Source organism: Chamaea fasciata, unplaced genomic scaffold (assembly GCF_029207755.1).
Source record: "Chamaea fasciata isolate MVZ Bird 193981 ecotype frontalis unplaced genomic scaffold, bChaFas1.0.hap1 SCAF_3, whole genome shotgun sequence".
Classification (NCBI taxonomy): domain Eukaryota; kingdom Metazoa; phylum Chordata; class Aves; order Passeriformes; family Sylviidae; genus Chamaea; species Chamaea fasciata.
In genome coordinates, this window is record NW_027094088.1 from 9,558,479 (window position 1) to 9,584,194 (window position 25,716).

Sequence of the window (25,716 nt, forward strand, 5' to 3'; positions counted from 1 at the left end):
ACTGCTCTTAGTTTGTATATGGTATTAAAGTTCTTTAAATACAGAAGAATGACTGCATTCAAAATCATCAGAACAAAGGCATTTGCTGCTTAGACACTTTTGTGAACAGCTGCACTGCCTTGTACTGAGGTGTTACGAGGGAGATGTCCAGAGTCACTGACTTTGTGAGCTGTTAATGATGAAAAATGTTTTAGAATAGCCAGAAATAAGAGTGTAATACACCTCTATGGAAATAGGATCACAGAATGGTTTGGGTTGGAAGGGACCTTAAATACCATCTAGTTCCAAAATCTGTCATGAGTAGGCACACCTTCCACTATCTCAGCCCAAGCCTTGCCCAACCTGGCCTTGAACAATTCCAGGGATAGGGCAGCCACAGATTCTCTGAGCAACCTATGCCTGGGCCTCACCACCCTCACAGGGGATAATTTCTTCCTAACACCTTACCTAAAGCTCCTCTGTCTTCACTTTGAAGCCATTCTCCCTTGTCCTATCACTCCAGGGGTAAGCAAAGGAAGCAGTGTCTGTGGACACTGTGCCATTTAGAGGCTGTGGCCTGGGAGGATGGTGGTAGAAGGGGAAGCCTGATGGTTCTCACCTGTGTGCTCTTCCACGGTCTGATCTAACATCTTGCTTCCAAAAAGGGTGGTTTGGCTTGTGGATGTGCCCTCCTGATGTTTTCTTCATGTCATTTCTAGTGCTTCTGTCACAGCTTCAGCAAACCAGGCCAGCTTAAAAAGAATTTAAAAAAAACCCACATTAGCAAACTGGCCCATTGTACAAGGACATTGATTGGGAGAACTAGAGCTCTGGCATGAGGGAGAAGAGGCTGCAGGGCCAGGAAGTGGGGAAAGGGAGAGCACAAGTGTCCTTGACAGCAGCAGGGAGCCTCTCAGGGGGAGCAGCAGTCCAATAAGACCCTTTCCAGGTAACAACCATGGTTTGCTGCTTTAGTCACAGAAAACTTCAGCAACTTCCAGAAATGGCTGTTGGTGAGTCTGATGTGTGCTTTAAAACAATGGAAAACTGAAGCTCAAGAGAGGAAAACTCCTCAACTAGCTGAGGACAAAGCTGGAGTGGGGTTTTTTGGGGGTTTTTTTCGGGTTGGTTTTTTTTGTTGTTTGTTTGTTTGTTTGGTTTGTTTTGTCTAGAACCTCAGTTAAGTTTCAGTGGTTTTCCATATGTACAACTTTGTATCTTTTAGGCACAGGAAGTGAATTTACCTTTAATAAAACTCCTGCAACTACACAATACTCAAAGTAATATTTTGGCAAATTTAGTTTTGAGTTCTTGCATATTGTTTTACCTTCAAGAATTAATAACGGCTGGAATTTTTAAACTGGGGTCTATAGTGCACTTTGGAGAGGCCTGGGAACTTGTTCTCTGTTTTTTAGAGCTGCTTAAAAGATAAAGCCATGCTAGAAAAATAGTTGTTTGTGGAAAAAAATATACTAAATCCTGTTTATAACACCAGATTGTGTGACTGCTAGGTAGATGAGGAATCACCTCAGGAGAGAGGTGCTGCTCTCTGAAATAGAGATGCTTTGTATCAAAAAATAATCTAAACTAGAAAAGTTTGAGAACGCATGATCGATGGCTTTTTGCTCTTAGTAACATTGACCTTCAGTGGCTTGAAATACTATTGTAATTTTTCAATTTGCTATTCTAAAATCCAGATTTCATAAACATATTATTATCTTTCCATTATGATTACTTATTGCCTCCAAGGTCTACAATGCTTTCCTGTAACATCTAAATGGAAATGGGATTAGGATGAGATTCTGTCACTCAGAGGATTTGTGGGAAAAGGTGGGGATGTGCACAGAAAAGGTCATTTCTTAGGGGTGAGATGAATAAAACGACACTGAGTTATGAAAAAGGACAGCAATAACAGTATTAGCCATTTTGCATGGGTTTAAATGGATTGTTTTTTGTTGGAGACACTAATGCTGGAGAACAATGCACTGTTATTTTCTTGCCTTTTGTAACATCCTTGAATAAAAAAATCTGCTCTTAAAAAAATCCACATTATTTCAATGTGGTTCCATGTGCATTCTGACTGATGAATGCACTTTCCTTCTGATTGTTTGTGGGATAACTTAACTTACAAAATTTAGCCCAGAAATTGGTGCTTTCAAGTGTTTGCTCTGTGCACTGCTTCTTTTGCCACTGGAGTCATGATTTTATTGATGACTTAACTGGCTGAATATGATATTTGAATGGACAAGTAATTAATAACATACTCCATTATGATTCTTCTGGCAAACAATAATTGTAAATAAATTGGTATATATGGCCTGTGGCTGAAAGATCAGATCAGTGCTCTGCTCCACTTTTCAGAGGAGCAGAGCTGTCCAACTCCTCACTGATCTTGTTTTTCAGTTTTTCTCCTTTAAAAATGCTGGTCTGTGTACCAGATCAAAGTAATATGATGTTTCAAGTAATTGCATTTTTTTTTTAATAAAGTTTGAAATTGTGCAGTGTATACAGTGTAAGATAATCATTAATGTTTTCTGGACCCCAGTAGTAGAATATTTTATGCTTCTGATCTTATGGTATTTTTATTTAGGTACATTACTCCATAAATGCACTTGGCTAAAGGGACTTGACATTTTTTTAATGCCAGAGACTCAGATAAGCTTGGCCAAAAAAAATGAAGAAAAACCCCCTGCCTTCAGTTTTGCACTTGATGCAATTAAGAAATAATCAGTGGACCTGGTAAAGTACAGAGCTACTTCACAATTAAATAAGGTAATTTCTAGTGCACTGCATACTGAGAGAAAACAGCTCAAGAGGAGAAATGTTTTGGTCAAAATTAAATTAATAGATAACACGAGGGATACAAATTGTTATGAAACACTGGATTAACTGCTCATGGTGAGCCATGCTGGGTAGTGAAAGGCACAGGAACAGCTTCAGGGGAGCAAACTACAGAAGTGATGAGCACTGTGGTATTTAAAACCTTCTTGGGCATGTGTTTAGAAAATGTTTCTTATATTGGTAACAATCTTGCATTGTCCAAGGTTTTCTGGAGCAGAAAAGGATGAGTGAAGCAACATTCTTGCACAGAATCTTTCTTTCTTAGATACACTGATAGTTTGCTGGAAATCACCAGTGGCACTTCCAAGGCGTAAAAAAAAAAAAAAAAAAAAAAAAAAGTTAAACAGGGGTGAGAACGTATATTTAGTAGCAAATATTCCTGAAAATCTTACTATGATGAGTTTGCATGTCCAATCTTGGGACTCTTTCACCTATCTATTGCCTTCTAGTGCATTCTATATTATATTTCCAATAGCCTCTAACAACAACATAAAGCTGCAAAGGTTTCACTTCTTTTGACTCTTCTCTTTCCGTGCAATCCCTGTGAATGGGTCTCCCAAGCCAAGGGAACAGGATTTAGCTGCAGGTGTAAACCTTTGTGTGGTTTTCTTCATTTCTCTTTTAACCCACCTCCTGTCCCACAGGTACAGTTGCTTGTGTCGCACACCTCTTAGGTGACTGTGGTAAGTCACCTATCTCTTCAGAGAAATGATATTTTCTTGCTCAAATATATCTAATTAGGCAAATAAGCAGTGTTTTCTTTCTTAAACCTGCCTGTTTGGGTGGAAATTGAGTCTTGCATGATGCTCAGCCCTAGTGATGCACAAAGTTTCCATGCCTTCCGAAACATCTGCAAAAAAACCCCAAAGGTTTTTCTCCTCGAGCTTTCCCACATCCAGTGGCTGCCAGGTCCTGGCAGCAACCCACCTAGAAAAGGGAGGAAGGTTTTTATCCCAACACCTGTGTGAGAGGGCAGAAGAGCTATTATGACCCTGAGAGTGTTATGGTAGGAAACGTTGACTGCTACAAAAGAATGCATAAATCGAGTAACCCCTTGCTCTGGGTGGCACGAAAAAAATCCATGACACAGTCAGCTGACTACTATGAGCCTTACTTAATAATTAACTAGCTGTTAATTAACAGCTAGTCCTTACTTAATCCAGTCCCCTCAGGATGTGCTGAAACCCCGGGTTTGCTCTAGGGAAGGCGTGCTCCTTCAGCACTCTGGAAAAGACGCTCCTCAAAGTAGCGGGAGCCCCTCCTTGCTGTAGGAGAAGACTTGGAAGCTGCTCCTTGGGGTTCTACGGAGGCTGCCCCTCAGGAGCTCTGGAAGCCGCGGGGGCTCCCCCTCAGGGTTTCCCGCCTTGAGGAAGAGCGCGCCTGCCCTGAGGGCGCGCGTCTCTCAGCGCCGTGCGCTTCTCCCCTCAGGTGTTCGTCTCTCCATAGGTGCGCTCCCTTCAGTGGCACGCACCTGACCCTTCGAGGGCGTTCCTCCCCTCAGGTGTGTGCTCCCCTCAGCGACACAACCCTCCTCTCAGGTGTACTCCCCCCTCAGTGACACTCTTGTCCCCTCAGTGACACTCTTGTCCCCTCAGGTGCCCGCCCCTTGGCGGCACGCGCCTGTCCTCAGGTGTGCGCCCGCCTCGGCGTCGCGCACCGCCCCTCACGAGCCCGCCCCTCCCTCCCTCCCCCTCAGGCGCGTGCGCCGCCCGCCGGCGGGGGCGGGGTCTCGCGTTCGAACGGCGGCGGCGGCGCCGGGCGGGAACATGGCGGGAGCGCGGGGTCTGCTCCGGCACTGCCCGCTGCTGCTGCCGCAGGACCGCCACGGCACCACCTACGAGGGTTTTGTCACTGCCCAGGTACCGCGGCCCGAGCGCCGCTTGGCCGACGGACCTTGCTCCGAGGCGGAGAAGGGGTGCTTCCCACCCTGCCGGGTCTGGGGAGGGGGACCGCTTCCCACCGTGCCGCGCTTGGCTCTGAGTGGGGAAGCGCTTCCCGCCTTGCCGGGGTTCCTGGCTGAGCCACCGGGAATGTGGGTTGGGAAATGCCGTTTCCCTGCCCTGAGGGATCCCGCCGCCGTCCCGCGGGTTTGCCAAGGGAGTGGCTTCCTGCTGCCTTCTGGGCTGGGTTAGTTGTGCTGACAAAAGCGGTTTTGGGACAAGGCTGAACGTGCCCGCGTTGATGGCCTGCGGTATAAGTTGGCATAAATGACTGATGGTGGGTTTTCCCTTTAATTTACTTGTGAGGATTCAGTTGAAGCGGCTGCATCGTCCCTCGGGATGCGGAAAGCGCGGTGCAGGGGGCAGAGCAGCGCCTGAGGCAGGGTGAGGAGGGTGCTCCCAAGCCAGCTTCGCCACCACTGACACTGTGCATCTGTGGCTCCTTAAAATATCACATACACAGAGCTCTGAACGGGTGTGTTTTAATTTAGAAATAGCGTGAGACTTTACTCCTCTAAGTAGATGGCAAGAGATGTGGGCTGTGTCCACTAGTGTTGTCAAAAATGTAGCTGACATTGAAATTGAAAGGAACCTCTGGAGATCCTCTGCCTTAACTAGGTTGCTTTAGACCATTTGCAGTTGGGTTGTGAATCTCTCCAAGCACGGAGAGTGTGCAACCTCTTAGATGGCCTATTCTAGTCTCTGATGCCCCCTTAACTGTTAATGAGGGGTGTTTTTCATTCCATTTAGGTGATAATTCCTGTACTTCTGTCACCTCTCAGCCTGTCAGTGTGTGTCACTCAGATCTGGCTGTACCTTCTTTAGTCCTTCCCTGATCCCTCTTTTCTCCAGGCTAAACAGTCCAAGCTCTCTCAGGGTCTCCTGGAACGAGAGAGCTTTGAGCTCTTGGTCACCTTTAGAGCTCCTCCCTGGATTAACTCCAGGATGTCCATGCCTTGCTTGTGCTGGGGACCCAGTACTCTCAATTTCAAGGTGTGCTGAGCAGGGATAGGGTCTGGAATAAAAGTTTTAAGATAAGTTATCTGCCCCCTTTTCTTCAGGGCTTCACTGACTTTCTTTATTTCAGTTTTATTTTGATCATCCCATAAGAAAGTAGAAAGAGGACCTCAATAAGGACTGAAAATACAAGTCAGGGGGATTTAGAAGCTGCCCCATATAGATTGCACTAAGAGGAAAAAGAATTAAATTATGTACTCGGGGCTGTTTTTGTTTACAGTTTGTAAAACTGCTGAAATGTGCCGGGGATCAGTGCCCAAGGTTCTTTTTAGTGTAGTTACTTTTATGATAAGTGGCTGTTTTGACTTTTACTGGAGTTGGAGACAAACTTTCACGTACGGTAGTATGACTTGAATTAAATTATATGTTTTGGTCTTGCCCAGATTTGGATAAGGTTTATTTTTCTTCTGAAAGGTGTTATGTTTGCTTTAGGAAATGTGATGTACTGAAGAGTTTTTACCGAATATTGTGAATTAAAGGTCAAGGGTATTTCAACTTCAGAATTAAAATCAACATTATTTGTACCTGTCACTCATGCTGCTTTTTATCTCTAAGGAAAGAGATTCTGAATAATATTCCTAAAAGACAGAAAAGACAAAGTTTCTTTCTTAGGAGCTGAGCTGATGGGTCTAATATTTTTCTTTTCTGACCTTCCTATTAACTAAATACTTCTTTTCAAGGGTAGAGACTTCCACATCAGAATACTGCTACCAATGGATTTGCAGCTGAAAAATGCCAGGTAAGAGACTTTTATGATAGAATTTCGAAGTGTGATGGAACAAAGTTAATTTTGATAAAAGCAATAATGGATATGAAAATGAGTTATTCTTTTTTTCTAATATCAGTGTTATTAATTAATTCTCACTGGTTCCAGCTTAACCTTGCAACAAAGTTGCACAGCATCAGTGTTAATAAATGCTGACAATAAGCATTGCCTATATCAAAATATTTTGTTGTTAATTAACTTTGAAACATGTTGTAATTAATTGGTTGTATTTACATATATGAAGCAATGTACTTGGGAGAAAATATAAATTTTATATAATTTGTATTTATAGATCATTTATATACCACCATTTGGGAAACAGAAAATTCGGTGCAAAGTTGTAAATTTAAGCAATTATGTAAGCAATTTAAGCAATGATGGTTAACAGAGATTTTTAACTTCATTTTCTGTTTGCTGTTTCTGTGTATTAATTGGTATGACCCAACTTTTCTTTAAACTCTGTTCTATTTCTGTGTTTATCCTGGCAGTGTGTGGGAAGTGGAGTGAAAGGGGCAAATCCACATACATGGATGAGCCTTTAACTTTGTATTCCAGAGTTCTGCCTAGGCCAGCCCGCTCCAAACTGGGAGCAGATGTGGTATTCCATAGCTTTATTATATTCTGAGTTAGGTAATTAAAACTGCATTACAGGTAACTTTGACATTTTCAGGTTATCACTTTTAAATATTAGTGTATTTTATGAAGTCACACTCTCCTGCAAGAATTATGTTGTTGTTTTCAGCACACGATGGGCTTTTGCAGGTTGATGCTTAATTTTTAATGGGCTTTGGCATAGTGACATTTGGAAGTTTTAAATAACTTTGAACATGAAACTCAAAGCTGTTTTGAAGTATTGTTTCCTTCCTTTGTTTCTTTTCCAAGAAAAGCTGTTGTGCTGTTGTGTGTAGAAGGCTTTCTGCTGTCTTTTAAAAATCCCGTACTGCGAATTTAAAATTTGTACAAAACCCTGTTTGTGTAGGATAGAGTGCAGCTGGCGTCTGAAGAGGATCCTGCATGGATATCGACACATTCTAAAGCAGGTATACAAGTTTAAAACCACTTATTTAAATACTGTTATTAAACAGTCCTAAATCTTTGTTTATAATGATTCTGAAAAGCTTGTGCTCATACACTTGTTCTGAAAGGGCTGAAGAACCTTCCTTTCATTGTAGAGCCAAGATTTATTTTTAAATGCCTGAGGATTTACAGGTAAATATAATGAGAAAGGAATGGACTTTAGTCAATATCTATTTTTATTCAGCTTTTTTTTTTTTTTTTTTTTTTTGAGATCAGGCTAGAATAGTTTTTAATAAATGATGACATTTTACTGAATTTTTTCTTTACTCTCTCAGACAGATTTTGTCTTTTTTTTTTAATGTATTTACTTTTTTACAAGTTGTTCACAATGCAAAGGAGAGAATTCACATTAATTATCAATATACTCAGTTCATTCTTGGGATCTAAATTACATTTCAGTATCCAAAGGATACAGCAGCCTTTGAGTCCCAAAGAATACTTTGTTTCAAAAGAGGAACCTTTGCCGCTGGTGTTGGTTGAGACACTGTATCTCATGGCCGAGGTTTCATAAATACATAAATGAATGATACCACGTGGTGTGACAGAGGAGATGGTTCATTCTCAGGAAAGTTTCCTGGGAATTCTCTTTTTTAATTGAAAAATTTAAGCATGTGCTATACACTTGGTCTTTTTTATCTTTAGTTTGACAATACCAGAAAAACAGTTGGGGTGAACTACCAGAAGTTATGAGTTGCAGAAAATTAAATAATCCTCTCTTTCCTCCAGAGGCTGCACAGCTGCCCAGATCTTGTCAGCTTTATGGTGGAGCTGAAAACTGTTTTGGTGAGTGGCAGAATATATGTGTGGGACATGGGATGCTCTTTGAGCTTTGCATTTCGCTTTCAGTTTTTTACAGGTTACTGTTCCCCAGATTTATACCTTTTTATTTTTTTTTCCCCCAGAGGTGATTTTGTATATATGCTGCTCATGTAATAGCTGTATAAATATCCTTTAGGATTTTAAGAGACTGTATTCTTTGGAAGTTGGAGTGCTATAGAAAATTTAAAATCCCAGCAAGGGATCTCAGTGTAGAGCCGTCCCCTTTACAGTGATTTTCTTGGAATTCCTGTTATTTTTTAGATGGTAAAGCAGGCTTGTAATTATACAAGGGGTTATACAGTCAGTGGATTGCTGAAGGTGCTTTCACTTGTCTAACAATTTGACAAATAAATGCAGAAAGCTTTTTTTTTTTCCCCTAATATTTCAGAGGCTGCTGTTTATTCTTCTTTTAAAAGTTTTTCAGGTCTGGGGTTGAGGAGTAGCAAACCTTTTAATAAACATGAAACTGGGAATTCTTATCTATTAGTAAAACATTATTCCATGAGCATTCTTGCTGATGAATACTTCACCCAACCTACTTCACTTTAGGAATAAAACAGAGAAAGTATTCTTCAAAACCACAGCAGAAAGTTCCTCCTGGTACTACACTGCTGCTCTGCTGCTTGGAATGGGCCTGAATAAGAATGTCTATTTTGGAATATTTTACAATAGTTATTCCAATCTATTTGCCTATGTACGCAAGCACTCAGAAAATGAGAATGCAGTGAAAGTATAATTCATTCAAAATAGCAATCCTCAGTTACTGCAGAGAATGAAAACACTGACAGTGGTGTGGGAGAGCTGGGCAGAAATGATTGTTTAACTTGTCTTATAAATTATATTTTCATTTAAATTTATTTTATTTTGATTTACTAATAATTTTATTCTAAATGTCATAAATGTATGTATTCTGTAAGCATCATTTTACCTTAAATGCACTTTAAAAGAACAAACAGCACAACACAACCAAAACACATGGTTAAGGCTTATTTTTCACAGTAACGTTAACTTTTTGAAAAAAAACTTCTTTTTGAGACATTACTACATTCCTGATGAGTGTCTGCACCAAAACTTACTCTAAGGGATCCTGTGATATTAAAACTGAGAAACTGATTTTGTTTTTTGATTGCTATATAAGGTTTATGTATATATAAAATACAGAGAATATCATAGATGTGTTGTCTTTTGTGGCAGTGGAGCCCAGGAGACAGCTGTGGGCTTAATAGAACCTTCTTTTGAAATGTTCTTTCAGTCAAGATGCTTGACTTCAAATTTATTAACTGAAAAAGAGGCACATTTGATATTTGCATCTGAAGACTCCGTTGTCAACATCTGTGGGGTTTTTTTAAATTGCAGATGTTTTCATTACCAGTATCTGAAGTAATTTACCAAACAGCTTCTTTGTCTGCTTTAGCTGGAGGCTATAACAAAACAAATGCAGTGTACAGTTAATTTTACATAAGCTTAATATTTTCAAATGAATTGCAAAAATCACATGGCTAAATAGATGCAAAAATATTGAAATTGCTCTTAATGATGTTTTTAATGTTCTTTTAAACAGGAAATTGCTTTAAAGAACACACAAGACCTGCACATCCCACGGCCTCCAGAATACTACTCCTGTCTTGTCAGAGATCTAGAAATACTGGGCTGGAATAGGTATGATTATTTTAGTTCTTAACAAGCATCATCTTTAGAATATCAGTTCCTTTTTTGTATTTGTGAGTTGAACGTATCAAATGTACTTGTTCTGTTCATTTACCCTATTCAGAAACTGATTTCGCTTTGTTTTTAAATTAAAAACACCCAACAAATCTGTATCAACTGAAAGGATATTTTCCGTCTCAAATAACTGAGCTGAAAGGTGGTACACTACTAAGAAATTGTTTCTTCTTTGACTATAAACTACTGGTATATAAAACATATTTAATGTTAATATTTATACTTCTTTTCTTCCCTATTTTGTGCAGCTGGTTGTAGCTATTCCTGTAGATTATGATTGATTATCATTTACCTTTATGCTTTCATAAAAACAGTTCATATTTTTCTTAGAATTAGAATAATAATTTTTAAAGAACCTGCTCTTTACAGCACAAGGATCTTCTTAGAGGAATTTATTATTTATTCCACAGAAAGGTAAATCTACCCCAAACATTCATTGACTGGAGGGGAGAATGTGAAAAACTCTCAACCCAAAACTTTACCAAGTGTTTATTGTGCTAAATGAAATAAAGAAGTCTGAGGTGTAAGAACAGTTTTGAGTTTTCCCACCTGATTTCTATGTAAATAAATAACATGTGATTAACATTGAGTGGGAATTTGCTTTGAAGGCCCACTTTTATTTAAAGATTTAAAACACCCTTGTGAAATCAGCTGAAGCTTTTGTCAGTGATTGCCATTGTTAATATGTAATTGTGCTGTGCTCTATTTAAATTTCACAGGCTCAAGTCCGAGAATATTAGGTAAAATTTTTTAAATGCATGGGAAATAAATTTTGAATTATGTTTGCTCTCCCAAAATGGATAAAAAACCAAAACACCAACTAAAAAAAAAAAAAAAAAAAAAAAAAAAAACAAACCCAAAATCTTGAAGAAAGGTTGGGGAAGTGAGTCATTAATCAAAGGACTAGGCTGCACATAGGGAATCACATGGTGTTTACTCTGACTTGGAAGGACAATAGCCTGGACAGGCAATGTGAAGTCTATTAGCAAGTCACACCTTTGATTTCAGAGTGCTTTTAACACTAAAGTGACCCTCTAAGAATGCCTCTTTACTGAGGCTGATTTTGAGTTGTAGGTGATGCTTTATTTGCATGGCAGTTAAGAGCAGCCTGCAGTGATCTTTCAGCAGAACTGCCTGTGTTTGGTGCTGGCAGTGAGGACCAATCACTGCTCACACCTTGAACTTTATTTAAGGGTTTTTCTTAGGAAAAACCCTTGCTTGTTGTGTCCCCCAGATTTACTCATTCCTAGCAAGTTTTGGGTCATGCTGGAAGCTGACTGCACCCAAATCCAACTGAAAATTTGAAAGATTTGGATTGGGGACAGAGATACTACTGCAGGAGTAAAGTTATAGGATAAGCTTTTCTAATAATTCCCCTTAATCAAGCTGGTTGAGTCAGTGACAGTGTCCTGGGAAGGCAAATTATCAACTCTTAAACAGCTGTAGGACTCTTAACACCTTCATGGAGATTCATAAAGGTTGCCAGTATCTCTGAAGTCCATGTTATCTCAAAGCTCTTCTGCTTGATACTTTCCCATTTACTTCATAAAAAATATCTTCTCCTCTTGCCTTCTCCATTTCCAGGGAATCCTGTCTGGTCCTGTTCTCTCCATCATTTGTGTGTCATGCTGGACTTTGAGATTTACCCGAGGCTTTCCATCTTTATGCTGATTCCAGTTGGGGTTTTTTCTGTGATATAATGCCTACAGAGGAATAAAAAGCTGTATAAGTGAAATATCACCTATGTACACAATTCCTTTTATGTTTATACAAAAAGTGTGACTTTAAACTAAAAGAATCCATCCTTTTCTTGTAAATGGAGATTGAAGTGGTCCAAACAAGATGAATGTCAGAACCGTAAAATCCCAGACACCTTGGAACATCTCTTTAATTTTTCTGTTTTCTTTTGCTGTGATCTTTGCAGCACATTGCTGCAGACACCAGTTGTGCTTTGGTGTGGACGCTGCTGCATTTTTCACTGCAGTATCCGTGCTGGGCCCTAGCTGCTGCTTTAGGAACTCCCCAGCTCAGGAAGCAGTGGATGGAGGGGTGGTATAGAGGTAGTTTCTCATATTTTTAAACTCTGATACACTGTTGAGGTGAAGTTGGAACAAAGCAGGAGTAATGATTTTTTTCCCCCAGTTAGAGGAAGAATCCTCTAATTCTTTCTAAGTATATCAGGTTTAACTGGCTCTAGTTGAACTACACTTTTATCAAGATTTGTCTTTCTTCCAGCTGTTGTGGAGAAATACTCCCAGAAATCTGCAGGTTGCTTATAATGCAATATTATATTGCATTAATCAGCATTAAACATGAAATGATCTCTCTCTCCCTTCTTACTATCACTACTGCTTTTTGCATCTGTATTTTTCAGTTCCTTCCTAATGAGACTATTTCATTTATGCTGATAATTTTCTTCTTTTCACTTCCTTCCTAGGCATGTGCAACCCTTTACTGTACATCTACTTTTTCTTCCACAAGCTTCTACAACTCTGTTGCCAGTTTCACTTGAGAGAGCCATGTGACTTTTTCTAGTATGTAGTGGTTTAAAAAAATGAATGTTGCTTAGGCCAGCAAGCAGATGCTCTCTCTGAACTCTGTTAGGCCTTTCCATCAGTCTGGGTGATAAGCTGTGCAATTATTTTGGACTGCTTTTTATCTTTACACAGGAATGACGTAGTAAAAATGCCTAAATACCCACCTCCCAGTTTACTGGTAAATATATGGGGAGGTTTGAACATTTTTGGCAATTGTTGAATCTACTAAGCAGAATCCACCTTTAGAGAACAATATATTTTACAATTGTATCCATCTTCCTTGTTGTGGGGGACACGAACCAGTGACACCTTAAGCAAAGAGTCAGAAGTTTTAAAACTTATTCACATTTAGTGTGTACTTTCTGCTTGCTAGGGTACATGAATACAGTGTAAAACTGTCATGAAATGAAGGCAAATCATCATAAATAACTCATTTTGTACCTGTTTGGGTACTATTTTCTGCAGAAAATTAATTTCAGAATATGAACCAATATGCACTGAATTTCCCACAATAATAGTATTGATAATAAAAAAGAACTTCATTGAAGAGAAAAGCAAATCAAGAGCATAAAAGTCTCATAGAGTAAGAAACTGCAGAAATGGATCAAAGATTTGACAGGAAGTTTAATGTGTACATAAGCAGAGGCTGACAGAAACATGCTGTGTGTGTCAAAGGTTCCGGTGATGGAAAACTGAAACACGGTGCTCACTGACCACAGCGTGAGCCCTGACACACATTGTAAATAACCCAGAGATATATGACTGCATTAAGCACTAGGCTGCTGTATTAACAGCAGTAAATCTGCAGCAGCAGAAATGCTTGGCATATAGGACTCTCTCTGATTAATATTTGTAACAGACTAATCAGAGTATTGCAGACCTTTCAAACTGCACTTCTTGCAGGGCTCTGAGAGTTTTCTTCCCTCTTCCAGAGTGGCCTATGTGGACACTGGGCTGACCACAGTCAAGTTAAAAGCTGAAGACTCTTGTGCTCGACAGCATCTCATCACTCTCAAGTTAAATGCAAAGGTAAATTGATGTGGGACAAAATATCTTGAGGCTTCCTTGAAATAAATCGATTTTTCTTAATTCATTAGGATTTTAGAGGATTGGTTTGTTGCTGGTGTGTCTACTCTACAAGGTAATAGGTCAGTTAATTTTTTTTTTTTTGAGTTTTCAGACTAACTATATTTAAAATTAATATTGGATTATGGTTATCTGTAAGATGCAACTGTGCATCACATAAAAAACACTTTGATATTGCACTCATTTTACTGGATTACAGACAAGGCCATCTGGGAGGCTTTCCTTCATTATCACTCCATCCAGAGACTGTGCATAGAACAAGAATTAGAGGATGTTGGGTTGGTTATTAACAAGTCTTGTTGTTAAAGTCAGAGATGTAAAGATTTATGAGAAATTGAAGTCAGTCAGAAAAATTATTTCTTTTTAGTCTAAACAAATGTCTCATTTTGATAGTACTTGCAAATCAAACCCATGGCATTTGCAGAAACAGAAAAATCTTAATTCTTCCTGGTACTTATCACTGAACTCAAATTACGACGTTTCTTCGTAGAATGTCTCATTTCAAGACACAAATCTCTCCTCAGAGGCTGTGAATATCCAGGCTCTGTGATGACAATTGCATGGCGATAACTGTTGTCTTCAGAAAATCAGTCCAGGGGAAAGAGGGATCTAAAAGTGTCTGGGTGTTGTTGTTTGGGACTGTCTATGGTCCATCATCTCGAATTATAATCTCAAAAGCATGAGGAGGGGGCATAGTAAGATTAAATCCCACCTTCACAGGCATCCTGCATTCCTTTACAAACCAGGAGTTTTTAAGTCTTACATAACATGAACAAGCTTTATCTTCGAAGGGGAAAATGAGAGGAAAAAATACTATTTGGGAATGAGCATTGCTCAAGTGGGTTTTTATAAGAGTAAAACTGTTCTACATGCAGAGAGTAATGAGTGCATAATTAATTTGCTAGTCAGTCCATTATTAAATACACCGATGGAAAAATCCATCAGGAAGTACAATTATTGTCTGTTTAATGTGCAAGGAGAGGAACCAGGTTGTGTTGTTTATAAGGGATAAATAGAATGCTTTGTGTCAGACTAGAAATAAGGCGCAGCCTGTTGCCCTAAGGTTTTCTTGCTCTTAGGATAACAGAAGTAAAGTATTTTAACTGTTTGAAAGTATAAAAGTGCAGAAAAAATTACAGTGCAATGTTCATTTTTCCCAAGCAGCTGCCATGGTCAAACACTGACACTTGTGCACTGGCTGGTTCTGTTCAGCCTTAACTTAACACTGTCCTGTGGGAATGGAGAGTCCCATTTTCTGTTCTTGTACAAACTTGTGGGGTTTTTTTTAATAGTAGTAAAATACCTGAATACTCCTCAGAGCAGAAGAAAGCACTGTCTAACAACTGAAGATGCATGTAATAAAAATATTAGATCACTAGACTTGTCTGTTTTAATAAGTAATTATGTTTTTTCTTTTTCTTTTTTTTTATATTTTGTTTTTATGTGTTTTTGATGATGAAGGACCAATTGCTTGTCCTTTTTAAACCGTGTCTGGCATTTAAACTTGCCAGACAAAATTTGTGTGTGAAACATTGTTCTGGTGACGTGGGGATTTGATTTGCCTTCATACATACAGACACTACACTTGAGAAGACTTGGCTGAAGTATTTTTTGGGAAGGCATTTCTTTTGATAACATGCTTTAATGAAAGTGTGTTTATTTTTTTAATGCTGTTTCTTTGATTAAGATCAGTGCAGGAGCATTTCAGACCCCAAGGCTTTAAATGGGCCACTGGAAGGATTTGCCTTTTGTGTAGTAATTAAGACACTTTGGTAATTATCTGAATGATCTGGCAAGGGGTATGAAAATGCTTTCTCTAGATAAAGTTAGTTGTATGCTCAGAAAACCAATATAAATATTGTATTTAATAATTGCTTAAATTGTCCTAAAGAATAATAGGATGACTTCTGACACACACATTTGATTGTAACTGTAATAAGCTAAGGTGTCATGGAGTTATCAAACCTTTTATAGCTTTTCTTTTTTTTCATACAGCCTTTTAATTTTTTTTTTTACTGTTATCTCTTGATTTAGATTGAGGGTTCGCTTTAATTTTGGGTCCATGATCACTTGTCTCTTTCTAAACAGTTAAGGACTCTGGATTACTTTCAGTTTTAAAAAACAAAATGTTGGTAATCAGAACAAATAGTTTAACATAAAATGAAAATTAGTTATTGACTCATGGAAGGATTGTCTGCTTTTTAAACTTTGCTATCCAATGTGGGTAATTGAGGAGAAATCTTTAAAATATATTTCATGCTTTGTCTCTTAAGGTTTCTTTAATGTGCCTTTGTGACCACTAAACACAGAAAATTGTGATTTTCCTGCCTTTACTAAATACTGATATATAAAACATTTACATGTAGCTTTCTTCTTTAAATGATAATTAACATTCATAACTGTTCCTGAAAATGCTTTACATACTGTTTCCTCGCAGAGCCAAGTTCTCAAGATGCTTGAAGTGCTCATATTTTGTTATCAAATTTGGCAGCTGAGTATCAGTCTGACTTTAAATTACTAAGAAAAAAAAATCCCAAACTGTATTTTCTTTCCTTCCCTCAGTATCCTACAGAACCACCAAGTTGCCTTGTGGATTTTCCTGTTCCATTTGCTGTTTCCTGGATGCCACAGGTAACTACTGAACTAGGCAGCTTTTTTAAATCAAAAATGCATGTGCAGTGGAAGGGTGGTAAAAAGGGGTTGGGTTTGGTTTTTAGCTCCAGCTTTTCTCCCCATGTGCATTTCATTTCTGTATGTGCTCATGAAGATGTAATAACACTGAACTCCATATTCCTTATCAGAGCCCCTTAAATATGTTCCTTGCCATGAGATATATCTTGGATGTTGTATGTACTGGTTGGGTTTTTTTAAGCTGTTCATTTGATTGAAAATTCTCTAGGAATTATGGTGGAAAAGTGAAAATGAAGTGAAATGCATGAAAAATTATTGTCTTCTAGAAAGGAAACACCCTCTAAAGTTGACAGACATTGGAAAAAGGAGTTGGTTACTCTATAGAGTTTTTCCCAGTTTGTTAAAGATTTTTCATAACTTAAAACTTTTCCAGTTATAATCAATACAGGAAGTATTTAATGAAATTCTGATTTCTTAGTTTAACTGGCATTACTGCTGTGAAGGACTACATTGTCTTTTGTAAGTCTTTCATGTACCTTTCTTCCTGAATACAGCATGTGTGTTTTATTAAATGAATTTTAATGTGAGCACTCAGATACAAGTTAATTTGAATTGTATGTAGAAAATAATTGATATTTAATTTCATTTAAATTGAAAAAATAGTTTTTTATATAAATGATTTCACCTGATAAGTTTAACTCTCACAAGGGTTTCTACCCAGCAATAATTAACTCACATAGGGAACATGGCTGGGAGGTTGCAGCAGGATGAATTTAAGCTGGGCATATAATTTTTCTGTAGAGCTCAAGGTTCTGTGTGTCACTTCAGACCCACTGATATTGAGAAGAAATAACTGCAAGAATCAACCACCGCAAATGTAAAATATATTTATTTATGTAATTTTAGCTTTAGATTCTTTGGTATGGTTTGGAACAGTTTAGATAAATGGTTTTCCCTTAAATTTTCCTGGAGTCCCTACACTCTGGCCAGGATTTCAAGGGCTGTTTTTAACCTCAATACATACTTTCAACAGTGTTTTATTAATTTTACAGCCTTGCAATTTATGTTGCCTCAAATTAACAACATTTCAAACATTCCTGACAGTGACTGCTTCTCTGTGTTTACTGTTAGTAATTTTAAAGATGGACTAGTGTTTTAATAAAATGTTCTGGAAAATCCTGACATGGAGCAGCCTTTGACAAGTTAAAAATGGGGGTGGATATACTGATACTGGCACTACAGCCAAGGAAAAATCCTCTCAAAAGTACAACACTCAGATGCTTAAAATCTTTTTACAGTTAGAATTACCTGGGGACTCTTTGAAAGCATGAACAAAAGGTGTTTGTGTGTAAGTGAAGAGCCTGTTTTGAAATCATGAGACACTAATTCCAGCTGCAGAGAGCCTGCTCTAATCCTGAACCAAATACCGGCAGACAGAAATGCTTCAGCTGCACAGCAGCTTTTGCAAATTGACCTTATGTTTGTGGGTGACATGAACCCAACACTTGTGGGGACAAATGGCTTTGGTAATTGTGTAGATTGTGTTTATTTTCCAAATGTGTGGGAATCACTGCGGCGAGCAGCCCTCACACCGTGATAAAATATGGGTTAAGCTTAGATAATGCTGCAGCACCACTGGTAGCAGAATTCAGCAGGTACTCAAGTGCATGAAAATTTTGGTTCCTAAAAGGAAAAAAAGAATAGGCTATACCTCTTCTCTAGTGAAATAATGTGGTGTTTTGGTACCAATTGGTGTTAAACTTCTAATATTATGCCTTTAAAGTATAAATTGACAAGGCTTAACTGAATTGGTGCTATGGCACCATTGGAATATAAACTCCTATGAAAGAAAATATGAATAGATTGCAGGTAATTGATTTTTCTTTCCCACCCCCTGTGTGTGCTCCTGCCTATTTCAGGCTCATGGATTTTAAACTTGAGGGGTTGTTGGGTTTTTTTTTCTTCTTCTTCTTTTTTTTCCCCTTCCGTATAATAATAGACATGGCTTTATGGCATCCATATTAAAAATGGGTAATTTTCCTTATGGTCCCTGTCTTCCTGCTGGGTTGATAATGTTTTGATGTATTTTTCTTTTGCTCTGATGAGAGGTCTGCTGCTGCTGCTCTGACATATTCATTTGGATGAATAATTATAACTTGCACAATGTCAAGCTGAAGATGGTGGGGTTTTGTGCGTCATGACAAGCCCAGTAGCCAGTGCAGGTGTCTCACAGCATGAGCAGCAACAGCCAGTGGATTCTGGCTCAGAGGAGACGTTTTAGAGTAGTAAGAAATCAGCACCAAGGGCAATGCTGCTGCTGCTCCTGTTCTAAGTGCCAAATAAATGCAGAGTGCTTCTCAATGACAAGTGCAAGAACATCTACTTATTTCTGTTATAGCCTTTTTTCTAAAGAACCAGATAAATGTGCTGTCTCCAATTTTTGCACACGCTGGAAGTGCAGTTCTGCAGAATCAGGGTGTCTCACGTCAGGGTAAGGTTTCCAGACTGACCACTGCCCACCTGGCTGGCTACATGAAGGTCACAGGAGTGGAAATTAATGACTAATGAGGTCACGCAGCAGCCGGCAAGGAAACGGGAATGCAAGGTGCAGAAGGTGGGGTGGTGGGAACGAGATTATTCTTGGGTTATTTAGATGAATACACAATAAAAAGCATCATAATTGTGCTTTTTCTTGGCAAAGGAACTGCACAGGCACCAGCTGTAAATGCAGAAAATGGAGATGGTTGACAAGATAGTTTATAAAGATTTCACGCTTGTGTCTTGTCTTGATTTCTGTTAAGGAGAGGGGAAATTGTTAAACTACTGTTGATGAGAAACTGTTTCCAAACAAATCTAAGAAATCATAAATTCTTTAGGTGATTCCTTTTCCATTTAATGACTGTTTGCTTTATTAAATTGTATTTTATTTATAAATTCATGAAGGGCAAGAAGGTAATGGCATCTATAGTTTAGGCTATTTCACCTTTCCAATTAGGGGCTTTGCCGTTGTTTTAATCTTGGATTAGCAAATTTTGTGTTAGGAAGATTTTCAGCCAAAAAAATCTCAGAATAAAGACTGCATTTTATCTGTTTTTGAAAAATAATTTGCCATCAATTGTTGTGTATTTACCTTAATTAGAACTGTTTTTACTACCATTTGATTACTATTTAGTTCATCCAGGATTTGGAGCAGATGCCTGAAATTTGGCAGAGCAGCCATATAAGTTACAGCACTTCTTAGAAGTTCCTGAAAGGTTTCATTCGTTTTTTGGCAGGCACAAACTCAAGATCTTCTCTTTATTCTTCCCAACCTCTGTGGCTCTAGAAATAAGAACCAAGAGTAGAGTAACAGTTTTCCCCGTTCCTTCTTATTCCTTTGATTGGAGGGAATGGTGTATGGGCAATAAGGGTAGTCTTGGGAGAATGCTTTAATTGAAGGAAGGGAGGAATAATTGGTATGAGGAGGTCCTGGTGATGAGAGTGCAGAGGATTGAAATGGAAAAAAAAAAGGTTGAGGAATCACATGATACTTTCTTGGTAAAAGAGAAGGTGTGTTCCCCTCAGAGACAGGGAGGTCCAGAGTATGTCATTTTCCCTGGACAAAGCCAGTGGTGTAAGTGGATGTGGAATCCATAGAGTCTGATAACACAGAGGTGACTTTGGGGTTACAGTTTCTGAGACCCATCAAAGCCAGTGCATTTATGGAGGATGGAGGAACCAGTTTGGCTTTGTGAGTGCTTTTACAGCCCGGGTGAGCAGCATTGAGAAGTCTGAATGATGAATGGCTTATTTTCCAAAGAATTTGGACGTATTTCACACAAATTCTAATTCATTTGTACAAGGGGGACCATGAAACAGAGTTTGTTCTGATTGACATTATTAACAATGGTCTTGGTGTAATTTAGACCGAAGAAAAGTGTGATCTCAGGCTGTTCTGAAAGTGCTGGGCAGTGACCAAAAATTAGTTGGTTAATCAAATAAAAAGGAATCTTGGAGTTTTCATGGTTTGCATGACAAGCAGGTGATGTATTTAAATAGCTATAGATGCATTTATGTATATAGGAGGAGACAGCTGGCATCATCAGTGAAGCATGCAAATAAGATCAAATGAACAGTGTAGGAAAAAAAGATTTAACTACCTTTTTAAGGAACATCATTGAAAAATTACAATTAGTATTAAAATTAATTGGATTTTAAAACTTATCTGTGGGTTATAATCCCTTGATGTTTCTTTTTTCTAGTGAAACCCTTTGAATTCCCAGAAGATAAAGATAAAAATGATTATTAGAGGATTTATCTGTATGTGATATAGAAAAATGTAAAAAATCAAAATGGAAAGCAACTGTTGCAAGTACCAGAAAATTATGCTATTAATTTAAGTGTCATCAGAGCACAAAAGATCACATTTCAGGACTGTGTGAAAATTATTAAAATACTGGAAATAATAGTACTTAAGATGAAGATACTATACTCTAAGATGTGGTTAAGTGACTGACACTATTATATCACTTCAGGTATTATAAAAGTAACAAAATGCTTTTAAAGATAATAAGCGTTACATTTTGAGATTGCCAGAATTCACACTTCTCTGCTTAGGTGCTTTCCTACTTCAATATAATTTAACAACAGCAGGACAAAAGGTAGCATTTTATTTCCAAGCTATGCTGTTTCTTTCAAATATACACATGCACAAAATATAACAAGTTATTACGCAGAAAAATTATATTTCTTCATCTGAGAACACTCAGATAATTTGCTGCTCTTTGTCCGGGTGAGAAAGGAAGAATATAATGACTACAGATTAAAGGAAACCATTCCTTCTGTATTTTGTTTAATTCATAGAAAAATACCTGTGTGAGAACAGAACATTTAATTTGCTTTTTCTTTTGAACCTCAAGATATTTGAAATCTGTCCCTCTCTGGGCATCTGCACCTGCAAACGGTTCACTTGACCACCAAGTGTTCTCTCCTCTTGCAGAAGTCTTTTCCTGGGGAAAGGGTGGTACCTTTTTTGCCCACTGATGGATTTCAAAAGATGTCTTTTGCATTGCTGCCCTGTATATTGTCCTGTCTAATGAAAGAGATTTCTGATTCCGTGTAATCCACTCTCAAATATTGAAAACCCCCACGTGTAATCCTCTGCTTATTAGATGGTTTCTCCTTCTTATGCCTTATTTACAGGGTTTGAAAGCTGATCTTAAGCACCTGGTTTTTTGCTGCCTAATCTTGAGATAATGATGAGGTTGTTAGCTGATATTCCATGTGTTATGCTATCACGATACATTGGGACACACACATGGATTTCAACACTCCTTAAATGAATAAATTCGTTTTTAAGTATTCTCTCAGGCTGGTATTGGAAACTCAATGAAATCTGTTTAAATTTCTCGTTTCCTTAGAACTCCTTAGTAGACATTTACAACCAGTTCCTGGCAGCACTGGAGTCGCTGAAGGAATTCTGGGATGCCCTTGATGAAATCGATGGGAAGACATGGGTGCTTGAGCCAGAAAATCCCACACGGAGTGCTACAACCAGAAGAATTGCAATAGGTAGGAAAAGATTTAAAGGGATACAGTGGATTTGAGAGGCAAAACTCAGAGAGCTGTTTTGTTTGGCTTGTCTCATCAGATGGTGCTTCATTGGGTTTGGAAAAGGAAAGGCAGCACTTAAAACTAAAGTCAATATTAAAAAAATAACTTTCCGTAACAGAATGCTGATCCTGTTTGGGAAATTCATTGCAACTTTCTGGTGTCATATAAATGAAAATTTCTGCAGGAAACCCTTTGTATTTGTAAATTATGAACATGGAACTGTCAATAGCTGAGCACTTGCATGGTAACCCTAGAAAAATCAGTATTTCTAAGGAATCAAATTAAGTGAAGCCCTTACCTCACAAATTCCAGATTTTTAAACTTTAGATTCATCCTATCCTGGAGTGGAAGGAGTATTAGAGTGCAGCCCAAGGGGAAAAAGGGGGGTAAAGGAGGCAAGGGGAAAGGACAAAGAAATAAAAGAGAAGAAATGAGGCTTCCCTGCTAACCACCTGAAAATGTCCCTTAGTTTATGTGCTGATGTCTGGCATTTTAAGGTCTTAATATACATAAGATAAGGAATTTTATAATTATATATGTGAGATAAGGAGTTGTAATTGCAACTGTAAGTGTTGGGGGGATGTTATCTTTGCCAGAAAAGTGCTGATTTTTAGCTGAAATCCACATCACCAATGGCAAATTGTAGAAATGTGAGAATACAGAGTGGACCCACGCTGTCCCTTACAGCTGTAGAGGGAGGGAGGAAGGCGCTAGAGGGGAGCTGCTTCATGGGAGCGGAGGGAAGGACAGGAAGAGTTCAGCAAGGCTTGGAATGATGTGGGTCAGACCGCACTCTGTGTGCAGTCAGGGGGGCTTTGTCCTGGTCCTGCTGCCCTCTGCCACAGGCCAAGGAAAAGGGAAGAAAAGCCTCAAAAAGTGCCTTGGAGCAGCTGAGCAGAGGAAGGATGGGGCTTTGAGCCCTTTGTTGTCAGGCACAGAGAACCTTCAGCTACCACTGAACTTTGATTTCATTCATCCCCACCTCTTCCAGGATGGAAAGCCTAACATAGCTTTAATTAGAGAGAAGGTTGGGTTTCACCTGGGCTTGTTCAGAAGAGACTCTGCTGTGATGTTTTGGAGCTGCATCCAGAGCACCACTGAGCTGCTTCCCTCTGAGGAACAGAGCCCTTCCAGGGATGGTGGGGTGTCTTGTAAAGCCAAATATTTGCTCTTTCAAAAGTACAGCGTTGTTGTCTCGGTCCTGGAATTTGCTGGGGAGGGGACTGACTTCTGCTGCTTAATATTGGGTTTGGGCTTCTCTTTGACTGTGAAAGATAAAGATGAATTAGTAAGTTACATGTCTCTACCTTTAAAGTTTCACCAAGATTTTGGATGGATTTTATCATCTAGCTTGGGTTGATTACGTTTATTTCTGAATAACTGTAAAGGTTAAGCCAAGTCTAAAAGAAACACAAGCCTGGCAGGTTTTTTTAATCAGTTGCTATTTTTAATTACAGTTTGTGGAAATGTAAATATTTAATAGATACTGATATTTTGTACAATCATTTGGATACCTCTCAACTTTGTTACTATTTATCCTAATAAAACCCAGCCTGAGGTAACCAATTTCAAACTGCTTTTAAAAATGGTTCCTATTTCAAATCCTTGACTGCAAAGCTTCCCCATGACCTGGCTTTCTCCTTGCAGGGAACAACGTCTCAGTGAACATAGAGGTAGATCCTCGCCATCCAAACATGCTTCCAGAGTGTTATTTCCTTGGAGCAGATCACGGTAAGGCAGCAAATTCCACTTGTTTCTCCTCTGGACTCAGATCTCTGATCCAATCCCTACCTGAAACCTGGGAGGTTCACCGGGGTGATGCCACTGTTCCTGTCTGTTGTTTGCAGAAGTGAATCCTCTGAGAACTAAACTCAACAACAACATGCACTTGTGGTGAGTGTCCAACAAAGCAGGCTGGAAACCCAACTGGTGTTTGCCGTTTCTCATGTGGATTTTTTCTCTTCCCCTCTCCCACCCACAGGGATCCAGAAGTCAGTTTGTTACAAAACTTGAGAGAGCTCTTGGAAATTGATTTTCCATCTCGCGTGCTGTTGGAAAAAAGTGTAAGTTGGTTTTGTTAACAATCAGTCCTTATTGCTGAATAAATCACATTTAAATGGTCACTTTCTAAGAGCCAGGGCCAATCAGGGACTTTTGAGAGGTAATTGGATTAATACATTGGCACAAGGACTTCTGAACTTCGAGCAACAGTTGTCAGAGCTTGTTAACCTTTGATTAGAGGTGCACACTTCCCTGTGGCCTTCATAGCAGTGAGGCCATTAATAACAAGACTCCACTATTAAAAGGAAAAGAGGAAGTTCCAGAGTAACTAATGAGATGTGGAAAATCCAAACATTCTGTTATGGACGTTGATGACTTCAGTTCTAATTAGGTGGAGCTGCTTAGAGGGGACAAGAGGCCATCCAAATAGTGGTGCATTTCAAACAAATTGGGAATTAATTTTTGTATTATGTATTATGAGCTTTGCTTTCACTCATGACGCTTCTAAATAAAGACCTGACTCAGGGTTTGTGTCTAATGTCAAATCATAATGACAAATCGTAGTGGTTAATAAACAAAAAGTGCCCAAAAGTATGAAAATGCTTGTTGAATGAGATGTAATTCAGTAAGGGGATGAAGTATAACCCAGTCAAGTCTCGCACACCTGGAACCCAGTGTCACTCTACGCCATTGTGACATAAACATGTATGTCTTAAAGGCAAAAACCAGTAATTCCAGCCAAAAAAACCTGCAAAAGCAAAACCACAGGTGAAGCTGTTTGTGTTCTAGCAGCCCACCCCTTCCCTTCAGCTGCGCTGTTGTGTTCCAGGACTTTGCCAAGGACTGTGGGATCTGCTACGCCTATCGGCTGGACGGCAGCGTGCCTGACCACGTGTGTGATGATCCTCGCTGTGGGCAGCCCTTCCACCAGGCCTGTCTCTATGAGGTAAAGTGACCAATGGCACAAGCTGCTCATCAGCTGGCACGGCCTGGACAACACGCACTGTCCACTTAAATTCTGCATTAAGCAAAAGCCCAGAAAGAACATTATGGCAGTCACTTGTACTGTTGCCCCCAATTCCTACGTGAGCTCCCTGGGAAAGGGAACCAGTGTCTGATTTTGCATGCACCCTGTCAGCTGTTCATCAGCTGAACTCTGATAATTAATGGACGTTTCTTAAATTGGAGATGAGACCAATGTGACTTTTAACCTACTTCTTGTGTTGCAGTGGCTACAAGGCCTTCCTACCAGCAGACAGAGTTTTAATGTCATCTTTGGTGAATGTCCCTATTGTAATAAGGTAAGGAAATCCAAGGAGTGAACTAGAGTGGAATAGGCAAATGCGCCAGTGTTTAACTAAAGGTTTTCTGACACAGTATAAAGACAGCCCCACACTAATGCCAGAGTAATTAAAGACCACATTCCATTGTATTTAATGATACTTTTTTAATGCTGTAACAAATGTTCAGTTAAAAACAACAAAAAGAACCCCTACATTTGTAACAGAAACCAGCATGAATAGTTCAGAGAATCTGTAACTATTGAGTGCAGATGAGAACTTGCCTGTGAAAGGCATGTATTGACAGGATTGTTTAAAAACTTCTTTTTCAAGCCCCTGACACTGAAATCTTCAATGAAGAAACTCTAGGAAAAAACTGCATGGTGGGAGCACCACTGCACTCCCACTGAAGACATGGGAACAGTAAC

At 39.0% G+C, this 25,716-nt stretch overlaps 1 protein-coding gene and 1 long non-coding RNA gene across 3 annotated transcripts; one reads left to right on the forward strand and one right to left on the reverse strand.

Moving 5' to 3' along the window:
• Positions 1-2,671: 2,671 nt before the first annotated feature.
• Positions 2,672-4,383, reverse strand: LOC136287585 (uncharacterized). Its single transcript, XR_010720182.1, has 3 exons — positions 4,292-4,383; positions 3,595-3,670; positions 2,672-3,120 (listed from the first exon to the last, which is right to left on the reverse strand). It is a non-coding gene; the product is annotated as an uncharacterized lncRNA (long non-coding RNA).
• Positions 4,384-4,554: 171 nt separating this feature from the next.
• Positions 4,555-25,707, forward strand: FANCL (FA complementation group L). 2 transcript variants are annotated; one of them, XM_066177900.1, is made up of 14 exons: positions 4,555-4,679; positions 6,458-6,516; positions 7,523-7,583; positions 8,347-8,403; positions 10,001-10,098; positions 13,631-13,727; positions 16,347-16,415; positions 21,815-21,965; positions 23,655-23,738; positions 23,855-23,900; positions 23,989-24,070; positions 24,838-24,954; positions 25,238-25,309; positions 25,622-25,707. In XM_066177900.1, exons 1-14 carry the CDS (start codon positions 4,587-4,589, stop codon positions 25,655-25,657), a joined length of 1,122 nt encoding a protein of 373 aa, XP_066033997.1. In that variant the 5' UTR covers positions 4,555-4,586; the 3' UTR covers positions 25,658-25,707. The 2 variants fall into 2 exon arrangements, with proteins under 2 accessions (XP_066033997.1, XP_066033998.1); XM_066177901.1 differs by lacking the exon at positions 4,555-4,679 and adding an exon at positions 5,002-5,037.
• Positions 25,708-25,716: the final 9 nt, after the last annotated feature.